The following is an 11,123-nucleotide window of genomic DNA, read 5'->3' as shown; positions in this document are numbered from 1 at the left end:
TCTCCATCAGTATGGGCAGCCTGTGTCTCCATCAGTATGGGCAGCCTGTGTCTCCATCAGTATAGGCAGCCTGTGTCTCCATCAGTATGGGCAGCCTGTGTCTCCATCAGTATGTGCAGCCTGGGTCTCCATCAGTATGGGCAGCCTGTGTCTCCATCAGTATGTGCAGCCTGGGTCTCCATCAGTATAGGCAGCCTGTGTCTCCATCAGTATGGGCAGCCTGTGTCTCCATCAGTATAGGCAGCCTGTGTCTCCATCAGTATGGGCAGCCTGTGTCTCCATCAGTATGGGCAGCCTGTGTCTCCATCAGTATGTGCAGCCTGTGTCTCCATCAGTATGGGCAGCCTGTGTCTCCATCAGTATAGGCAGCCTGTGTCTCCATCAGTATGGGCAGCCTGTGTCTCCATCAGTATGTGCAGCCTGGGTCTCCATCAGTATGGGCAGCCTGTGTCTCCATCAGTATGTGCAGCCTGGGTCTCCATCAGTATAGGCAGCCTGTGTCTCCATCAGTATGGGCAGCCTGTGTCTCCATCAGTATGGGCAGCCTGTGTCTCCATCAGTATGTGCAGCCTGTGTCTCCATCAGTATGTGCTGCCTGTGTCTCCATCAGTATGGGCAGCCTGTGTCTCCATCAGTATGGGCAGCCTGTGTCTCCATCAGTATGGGCAGCCTGTGTCTCCATCAGTATGTGCAGCCTGTGTCTCCATCAGTATGGGCAGCCTGTGTCTCCATCAGTATGTGCAGCCTGTGTCTCCATCAGTATGGGCAGCCTGTGTCTCCATCAGTATGTGCAGCCTGTGTCTCCATCAGTATGGGCAGCCTGTGTCTCCATCAGTATGGGCAGCCTGTGTTACCAGGAGGGGAAGTCTGCATCGTCTCCCATTAAGACACAACACATGTATGGAGCAGGTGATAGAGGGATTATCACTACTCAGTGACTTGGTTAAAAGTACACACACACGAGCACAGAAACTCACAGAGGGTAGAGGACAGTAGAGGAGAGGACAGTAGAGGACAGTAGAGGAGAGGACAGTAGAGGAGAGGACAGTAGAGGACAGTAGAGGAGAGGACAGTAGAGGAGAGGACAGTAGAAGAGAGGACAGTAGAGGACAGTAGTGGACAGGACAGTAGAGGAGAGGACAGTAGAGGACAGTAGAGGAGAGGACAATAGAGGAGAGGACAGTAGAGGAGAGGACAGTGGAGGACAGTAGAGGAGAGGACAGTAGAGGACAGTAGAGGAGAGGACAGTAGAGGAGAGTACAGTAGAGCAGAGGAGAGTAGAGTAGATGACAGTAGAGGAGAGGACAGCAGAGGACAGTAGAGGAGAGGACAGTAGAGGAGAGGACAGTAGAGGACAGTAGAGGAGAGGACAGTAGAGGACAGTAGAGGAGAGGACAGTAGAGGACAGTAGAGGACAGTAGAGGACAGGACAGAAGAGGAGGATCCAGAGTGGGTTAGTCCAGCGTGACCACATCCCAGAGGTCTAGGTGTGGAGGGAACTATTGTTTTCTAAAGAGGGGGTAGGAACTGAACTCACCGCTTCCTGCAGCAGTTGCTCCAGTGAGTAGATTCTGGGGCGATTTCCTCTCTCCCCGTCAATAACAATGCTGTAGCTGGAGATTGAGAAAGAGGAGAGAGAGAGAGCGAGAGAGAGGGAAGGGAAGGAGGAGGAAGAGGAAGGGAGAGAGAGAGAGGAAGAGAGAGAAAGGAATAGAGATAGAGAGTAAGAGGAAGGGAGAGGGAGAGAAAGAGAGGGAGAGAGAGAGATCGAGAGAGGAAGAGTAGAGAGAGAGAGGAAGAGCAGAGAGAGAAAACTATTTTCAGCTGTGTGGGTATTATGCCTGCCTGGTTTCACGTGTCACTGTCCCACTCCTCTGTTCCACTTGCCTGCTGCCGGAGCAGCATTATCGACACTCTTCTACTCAGAGTGAGCTGGGTGAGAGAAGACATGGAGTTATGTAACAGAGAGGAGGAGGAGGAGAGAGAGGGAGGGGGAGGAGGAGGAGAGAGAGGGAGGAGGAGAGAGAGGGAGGAGGAGGAGGAGAGAGAGGGAGGAGGAGGAGGGGAGAGAGGGAGGGGGAGGAGGAGGAGAGAGAGGGAGGAGGAGGAGGAGAGAGGGAGGAGGAGAGAGAGGGAGGAGGAGGAGGAGAGAGAGGGAGGAGGAGGAGAGAGAGAGGGAGGAGGAGGAGAGAGAGGGAGGAGGAGGAGGAGGAGAGAGAGGGAGGAGGAGGAGGAGAGAGAGGGAGGAGGAGGAGGAGAGAGAGGGAGGAGGAGGAGAGAGAGGGAGGAGGAGGAGGGGAGGAGGAGAGAGATGGAGAAAGGAAGAGAGTGCTCTGCAGGGGTTGTGTGGACTCCTTCTGGAGTGATAGGCTAAGATGCCAACACTGAGTCACTCACTGCAGAGAAGACCAACCATGGCTCCCAGCCACTGAGGTAGAAGTGGCTGATACTGTATATACTGTGTGTGCGTGCGTGTGCGTGTATGTGTGTGTGTGTGTGCGTGCGTGCGTGTACTCACTAGTGTAAGATGCTCTGGATAAAAGTGTCTGCTAACTGACTGACATGTAGATGTAAAGGTATAGTTACATGTCTGGCAGCTCCAGTGTGTGGACCCGGGCTGCATAGAGAAGTTCATCCTCCTTGGAGATCAGCACCCTGAGTCCATCTGTCAGCAGCTGTCTGGTCAGGACACAGCTGGGGGCTGCTGGGTAAGGCGTACACAGTCATTTAATGAAAGACAGCACACATCAACAGTGCGTATGGAAGTGCATATTTGTTCCCTCCTATCGTGTGTGTGTGTGTGTGTGTGTGTGTGTGTGTGTGTGTCTGTGTGTGTGTGTGTGTGTGTGTGTCTGTGTGTGTGTGTGTGTGTGTGTGTGTGTGTGTGTGTGTGTGTGTGTGTGTGTGTGTGTGTGTGTGTGTGTGTGTGTGTGTGTGTGTGTGTGTGTGTGTCTGTCTGTGTCTGTGTGTGTGTGTGTGTGTGTGTGAGTCTGTGTGTGTGTGGTGTGTGTTTAACTATTGCTGTGGTAATCAGAAGTCCTCACAAGGATTGTAAAACGAGGAAAATTCAGACAAGTGGGGACATTTTCCGGTCCCCACGAGGAAGAAGGCTATTTTAGGCTTAGGGGTTACAGTTTAGGGTTACAGTTAGGGTTAGGGGTTAGGTAAAATAGGATTTTGGATGGGAATCAATTATTTGGTCCCCACAAGGATAGTAATACAAAACTGTGTGTGACAGTGTTCCCTCCTCACCTAGTGTACTCCTGGGGATGTGAGGGTATGATGGGTTACTGTCCTCATCCCCCTCTGAGAAGCTGCTATCATCCTCATCCATCTGAAAGCCCTCGTCCGCCGCCATGCTCTCTAGTAGACGGCTCACTGCACGGCCCTTGGGCTGGGGGGGAGAGAGAGACAGAGAGAGAGAGAGAGAGAGAGAGAGACAGAGAGAGAGAGAGAGAGAGAGAGACAGAGAGAGAGAGAGACAGAGAGAGAGGAAGTTAGTTAGCATGTAACTCAGAGATTGACACTAAACTCTGCATATGCAGTATGTACCCTGGAGGTAGTCATTTTCCCTGACATAGTTTCACTCTTCCACATAAGAAGGTGCGATCCACACTCCCCCAATCCCCCCATTTCCTGCCCCCCACCCCCCTTCACACAGTTACTCAGCAGGGAGGGAGTGGGATGTGACCTGGTACTGTATCCATGGTGATAGAGCATATCACTTTGAATTCCAGGCTGTCAGATGCTAAATGCTAAATGACATACCGGTACATACATAGTGAGCCGTCTACTACGAATGTAGGACCTGCCAATGGCAAATCAGATCAGACAAATGAGAGGATAGAGGTGAGCAATGAGGGCCGATTGAGTGATTCTGATTACCTGTTTGTTTCGGATCCTCCTCCCCCTGCACGTGTTGTCGTCACTCTGAGGTGATTGGACACCGCCTGACCAGCAACCTCTCCTCTGTGACATGTGACCAGGAAGAGAGGTGTGAGTGAGTGAGTAAATGAGTGTGCGAGTGTGTGTGTGTGGATCTCTGCATGGCCAGTGCTACAGTATGAATCATCCCAGTGTGAGGAGAGAAAGGCGTCAGGTTGTCTTGGTTATGTGAGAGATCGAGATACAGACTGAAGTTGTGTAATTGTCTAAATTCTAAATCTTTCAATATATTCACTTTTAGATAAAAAAAAAGGTCTATCTAGAACCTAAAAGGGTTTTTTGGCTGTCCCCATAGGAGAACCCTTTGAAGAACCCTTTTTGGTTCCAGATAGAACCCTTTTGGTTCGAGGTAGAAAACCTTTGGGTTCTATATAGAACCCATGCCACAGAGCATTCTACATGGAAGCCCAGAGGGTTCTCCTATGGGGACAGCCGAAGAACCCTTTTGGAACCCTTTTCTCTAAGAGTGCATCACACTCTGGGTTAACTTCACATGTTCTAAGAGGTTGAAGTTGTGTCATTGTAACTAGGTTCAGTTTTGCATTTTCCTCCACTAATGGATTTGGATAAGGGGAGCTGCTACTCGATCTGGACCTGGGCAGTGGTGTAAAGTACTTAAGTCCTTTTTTGGGGTATCTGTACTTCACTATTTATATTTTTGACATTTTTACTTCACTACATTCCAAAAGAAAATGATGTATTTTTTACTCCATACATTTTCTCTGACACCCAACACAACTAGTAGCATTTTGAATGTTTATTAGCAGGACAGGAAAATGGTCCAATTCACACACTTATGAAGAGAACATCCCTGGTCATCTACTGCCTCTGATCTGGTGGACTCACTAAACACACATGCTTAGTTTGTAAATGATGTCTGAGTATTGGAGTGTTCCCCTGGCTATCTGTAAATGATGTCTGAGTATTGGAGTGTTCCCCTGGCTATCTGTAAATGATGTCTGAGTATTGGAGTGTTCCCCTGGCTATCTGTAAATTATGTCTGAGTATTGGAGTGTTCCCCTGGCTATCTGTAAATGATGTCTGAGTATTGGAGTGTTCCCCTGGCTATCTGTAAATGATGTCTGAGTATTGGAGTGTTCCCCTGGCTATCTGTAAATTATGTCTGAGTATTGGAGTGTTCCCCTGGCTATCTGTAAATTATGTCTGAGTATTGGAGTGTTCCCCTGGCTATCTGTAAATGATGTCTGAGTATTGGACTGTTCCCCTGGCTATCTGTAAATGATGTCTGAGTATTGGACTGTTCCCCTGGCTATCTGTAAATTTTGTCTGAGTATTGGAGTGTTCCCCTGGCTATCTGTAAATGATGTCTGAGTATTGGACTGTTCCCCTGGCTATCTGTAAATGATGTCTGAGTATTGGACTGTGTCCCTGGCAATCTGTAAATTATGTCTGAGTATTGGAGTGTTCCCCTGGCTATCTGTAAATGATGTCTGAGTATTGGAGTGTTCCCCTGGCTATCTGTAAATTATGTCTGAGTATTGGAGTGTTCCCCTGGCTATCTGTAAATGATGTCTGAGTATTGGACTGTTCCCCTGGCTATCTGTAAATGATGTCTGAGTATTGGACTGTTCCCCTGGCTATCTGTAAATGATGTCTGAGTATTGGACTGTGCCCCTGGCTATCTGTAAATGATGTCTGAGTATTGGACTGTGTCCCTGGCTATCTGTAAATGATGTCTGAGTATTGGTGTGTTCCCCTGGCTATCTGTAAATGATGTCTGAGTATTGGACTGTTCCCCTGGCTATCTGTAAATTATGTCTGAGTATTGGACTGTGCCCCTGGCTATCTGTAAATGATGTCTGAGTATTGGACTGTGCCCCTGGCTATCTGTAAATGATGTCTGAGTATTGGACTGTGCCCCTGGCTATCTGTAAATGATGTCTGAGTATTGGTGTGTTCCCCTGGCTATCTGTAAATGATGTCTGAGTATTGGTGTGTTCCCCTGGCTATCTGTAAATGATGTCTGAGTATTGGAGTGTTCCCCTGGCTATCTGTAAATGATGTCTGAGTATTGGAGTGTTTCCCTGGCTATCTGTAAATGATGTCTGAGTATTGGACTGTTCCCCTGGCTATCTGTAAATGATGTCTGAGTATTGGAGTGTTCCCCTGGCAATCTGTAAATTATGTCTGAGTATTGGACTGTGCCCCTGGCTATCTGTAAATGATGTCTGAGTATTGGAGTGTTCCCTTGGCTATCTGTAAATGATGTCTGAATATATGAGTGTTCCCCTGGCTATCTGTAAATGATGTCTGAGTATTGGAGTGTTCCCATGGCTATCTGTAAATGATGTCTGAGTATTGGAGTGTTCCCCTGGCTATCTGTAAATGATGTCTGAGTAATGGACTGTGCCCCTGGCTATCTGTAAATGATGTCTGAGTATTGGAGTGTTCCCCTGGCTATCTGTAAATGATGTCTGAGTATTGGAGTGTTCCCCTGGCTATCTGTAAATGATGTCTGAGTATTGGACTGTGGCCCTGGCTATCTGTAAATGATGTCTGAGTATTGGAGTGTTCCCCTGGCTATCTGTAAATGATGTCTGAGTATTGGAGTGTTCCCCTGGCTATCTGTAAATGATGTCTGAGTATTGGACTGTGCCCCTGGCTATCTGTAAATGATGTCTGAGTATTGGAGTGTTTCCCTGGCTATCTGTAAATGATGTCTGAGTATTGGACTGTGCCCCTGGCTATCTGTAAATGATGTCTGAGTATTGGACTGTGCCCATGGCTATCTGTAAATGATGTCTGAGTATTGGACTGTGCCCCTGGCTATCTGTAAATGATGTATGAGTATTGGAGTGTTTCCCTGGCTATCTGTAAATGATGTCTGAGTATTGGACTGTGCCCCTGGCTATCTGTAAATGATGTCTGAGTATTGGAGTGTTCCCCTGGCTATCTGTAAATGATGTCTGAGTATTGGAGTGTTCCCCTGGCTATCTGTAAATTATGTCTGAGTATTGGAGTGTTCCCCTGGCTATCTGTAAATGATGTCTGAGTATTGGACTGTGCCCCTGGCTATCTGTAAATGATGTCTGAGTATTGGACTGTGCCCCTGGCTATCTGTAAATGATGTCTGAGTATTGGTGTGTTCCCCTGGCTATCTGTAAATGATGTCTGAGTATTGGAGTGTTCCCCTGGCTATCTGTAAATGATGTCTGAGTATTGGACTGTGCCCCTGGCTATCTGTAAATGATGTCTGAGTATTGGACTGTTCCCCTGGCTATCTGTAAATGATGTCTGAGTATTGGAGTGTTCCCCTGGCTATCTGTAAATGATGTCTGAGTATTGGAGTGTTCCCTTGGCTATCTGTAAATGATGTCTGAATATATGAGTGTTCCCCTGGCTATCTGTAAATGATGTCTGAGTATTGGAGTGTTCCCATGGCTATCTGTAAATGATGTCTGAGTATTGGAGTGTTCCCCTGGCTATCTGTAAATGATGTCTGAGTAATGGACTGTGCCCCTGGCTATCTGTAAATGATGTCTGAGTATTGGAGTGTTCCCTGGCTATCTGTAAATGATGTCTGAGTATTGGAGTGTTCCCCTGGCTATCTGTAAATGATGTCTGAGTATTGGACTGTGGCCCTGGCTATCTGTAAATGATGTCTGAGTATTGGAGTGTTCCCCTGGCTATCTGTAAATGATGTCTGAGTATTGGAGTGTTCCCCTGGCTATCTGTAAATGATGTCTGAGTATTGGACTGTGCCCCTGGCTATCTGTAAATGATGTCTGAGTATTGGAGTGTTTCCCTGGCTATCTGTAAATGATGTCTGAGTATTGGACTGTGCCCCTGGCTATCTGTAAATGATGTCTGAGTATTGGACTGTGCCCATGGCTATCTGTAAATGATGTCTGAGTATTGGACTGTGCCCCTGGCTATCTGTAAATGATGTATGAGTATTGGAGTGTTTCCCTGGCTATCTGTAAATGATGTCTGAGTATTGGACTGTGCCCCTGGCTATCTGTAAATTATGTCTGAGTATTGGAGTGTTCCCCTGGCTATCTGTAAATGATGTCTGAGTATTGGAGTGTTCCCCTGGCTATCTGTAAATGATGTCTGAGTATTGGACTGTGCCCCTGGCTATCTGTAAATGATGTCTGAGTATTGGACTGTGCCCCTGGCTATCTGTAAATGATGTCTGAGTATTGGTGTGTTCCCCTGGCTATCTGTAAATGATGTCTGAGTATTGGAGTGTTCCCCTGGCTATCTGTAAATGATGTCTGAGTATTGGACTGTGCCCCTGGCTATCTGTAAATGATGTCTGAGTATTGGACTGTTCCCCTGGCTATCTGTAAATGATGTCTGAGTATTGGAGTGTTCCCCTGGCTATCTGTAAATGATGTCTGAGTATTGGACTGTGCCCCTGGCTATCTGTAAATTATGTCTGAGTATTGGAGTGTTCCCCTGGCTATCTGTAAATGATGTCTGAGTATTGGAGTGTTCCCCTGGCTATCTGTAAATGATGTCTGAGTATTGGACTGTGCCCCTGGCTATCTGTAAATGATGTCTGAGTATTGGACTGTGCCCCTGGCTATCTGTAAATGATGTCTGAGTATTGGTGTGTTCCCCTGGCTATCTGTAAATGATGTCTGAGTATTGGAGTGTTCCCCTGGCTATCTGTAAATGATGTCTGAGTATTGGACTGTGCCCCTGGCTATCTGTAAATGATGTCTGAGTATTGGACTGTTCCCCTGGCTATCTGTAAATGATGTCTGAGTATTGGAGTGTTCCCCTGGCTATCTGTAAATGATGTCTGAGTATTGGTGTGTTCCCCTGGCTATCTGTAAATGATGTCTGAGTATTGGAGTGTTCCCCTGGCTATCTGTAAATTATGTCTGAGTATTGGACTGTGCCCCTGGCTATCTGTAAATGATGTCTGAGTATTGGAGTGTTCCCTTGGCTATCTGTAAATGATGTCTGAATATATGAGTGTTCCCCTGGCTATCTGTAAATGATGTCTGAGTATTGGAGTGTTCCCATGGCTATCTGTAAATGATGTCTGAGTATTGGAGTGTTCCCCTGGCTATCTGTAAATGATGTCTGAGTAATGGACTGTGCCCCTGGCTATCTGTAAATGATGTCTGAGTATTGGAGTGTTCCCCTGGCTATCTGTAAATGATGTCTGAGTATTGGAGTGTTCCGCTGGCTATCTGTAAATGATGTCTGAGTATTGGAGTGTGCCCCTGGCTATCTGTAAATGATGTCTGAGTATTGGACTGTGCCCCTGGCTATCTGTAAATGATGTCTGAGTATTGGAGTGTGCCCCTGGCTATCTGTAAATGATGTCTGAGTATTGGACTGTGCCCCTGGCTATCTGTAAATGATGTCTGAGTATTGGAGTGTTCCCCTGGCTATCTGTAAATGATGTCTGGGTATTGGACTGTGCCCCTGGCTATCTGCAAATGATGTCTGAGTATTGGACTGTGTCCCTGGCTATCTGTAAATGATGTCTGAGTATTGGTGTGTTCCCCTGGCTATCTGTAAATGATGTCTGGGTATTGGACTGTGCCCCTGGCTATCTGCAAATGATGTCTGAGTATTGGAGTGTTCCCCTGGCTATCTGTAAATGATGTCTGAGTATTGGAGTGTTCCCCTGGCTATCTGTAAATGATGTCTGAGTATTGGAGTGTTCCCTTGGCTATCTGTAAATGATGTCTGAGTATTGGACTGTGCCCCTGGCTATCTGTAAATTATGTCTGAGTATTGGACTGTGCCCCTGGCTATCTGTAAATGATGTCTGAGTATTGGAGTGTTCCCCTGGCTATCCGTAAATTTAAAAAACAGAAGATTGTACCGTATGAATTTCTTAATATTAGGAATTTTGAACGATTTAGACTTTTTCTTTTGATACTTAAATATATATATTAGCAATTCCATTTACTTTTGATACTCAAGTACATTTAAAACCAAATACCTTTTGACTTTTACTCAAGTAGTATTCTACTGGGTGACTTTCACTTGTACTGTAGTCATTTTCTATTAAGGAGTTTTTCCACCACTGTACCTAGGGGAACCTTCACCTGGATCGATTCCATACATCACATACAAACCACTCAGGTCCATATCAATGACTGAATAATCCGGATCTCTAGGACATACCCTGTGAATGGCTTTTCGGTGGAGCGACTGGGTAAGACTCTTTAGGAGGGCGGTCAGGTGTCTTTGTGAGACAGAGGTCCTGGGTTAGAGCCTTGGTATGAGCTGAAACAGGAGGAAGCGGTACTCGCCAAGAGAGCAGGGTGACGTCCTTAACACTAACCTTGTTAATGGGTCCCCTCAGCATGGTGCTCTTGCGTGTGGCCCTCTTCAGCCTCTCACTGGTGGTGGGGAAGGTGACCGGCCCCATGGTCCTCCGGTAGAGGCTGCCCCTGGTCCCTAGGCTCTCCCGGCGAGGCTCCTGGGACCTGGGTCCGCCGGCCCTCCTCATCCCCTCTGACTGGTCCTGGTACTCTGGGTGCTTCTTGGCTGCAGTGACCATGCCAAGCCTACAGGGGGCCCTCTTCCTCACCTTTACCTCTCCCTCTGCCCCAGACAGACTCTGGGAACCTGCATGGTTCCATCGAGAATTATATTCAGTAATACTGCATTTAGTATTTTAGTAATTTAGCATTCTCATTCAGTGTGACTTACAATCCAATTAGTGCATTCAACTAAAGGTCAAATAACCTCATATACAGTCTTTGCAAGTTCTTCAAAAAAGCCACAATCCTTCAAATCAGTGCCAGGAAGAAAAGACAGGTATGAGTGTAGAGGGGCAACGGTACACAGGTATGAGTGTAGAGGGGCAGCGGTACACAGGTATGAGTGTAGAGGGGCAGTGGTAGACATGTATGAGTGTAGAGAGTCAGTGGTAGACAGGTATGAGTGTAGAGAGTCAGTGATAGACATGTATGAGTGTAGAGAGTCAGTGGTAGACATGTATGATTGTAGAGAGTCAGTGGTAGACAGGTATGAGTGTAGAGAGTCAGTGATAGACAGGTATGAGTGTAGAGAGTCAGTGGTAGACATGTATGAGTGTAGAGAGTCAGTGGTAGACAGGTATGAGTGTAGAGAGTCAGTGGTAGACAGGTATGAGTGTAGAGAGTCAGTGGTAGACATGTATGAGTGTAGAGAGTCAGTGGTAGACAGGTATGAGTGTAGAGAGTCAGTGGTAGACAGGT

At 47.0% G+C, this 11,123-nt stretch overlaps 1 protein-coding gene across 1 annotated transcript in view; it reads right to left on the bottom strand.

Moving 5' to 3' along the window:
- LOC135532471 (BAH and coiled-coil domain-containing protein 1-like) overlaps positions 1-11,123 on the bottom strand; it is an 84,464-nt gene that overhangs the window by 18,870 nt on the left and 54,471 nt on the right. The window contains 5 exon segments of the mRNA XM_064959972.1: positions 1,538-1,613; positions 2,587-2,704; positions 3,253-3,394; positions 3,886-3,969; positions 10,223-10,509. Coding sequence (XP_064816044.1) covers positions 1,538-1,613; positions 2,587-2,704; positions 3,253-3,394; positions 3,886-3,969; positions 10,223-10,509 — 707 coding nt within the window.

This window comes from Oncorhynchus masou, unplaced genomic scaffold, assembly GCF_036934945.1.
Source record: "Oncorhynchus masou masou isolate Uvic2021 unplaced genomic scaffold, UVic_Omas_1.1 unplaced_scaffold_1874, whole genome shotgun sequence".
NCBI lineage: Eukaryota > Metazoa > Chordata > Actinopteri > Salmoniformes > Salmonidae > Oncorhynchus > Oncorhynchus masou.
Note: the sequence above shows the minus strand (reverse complement) of the source record. Positions and strands in the feature narration are given on the sequence as shown.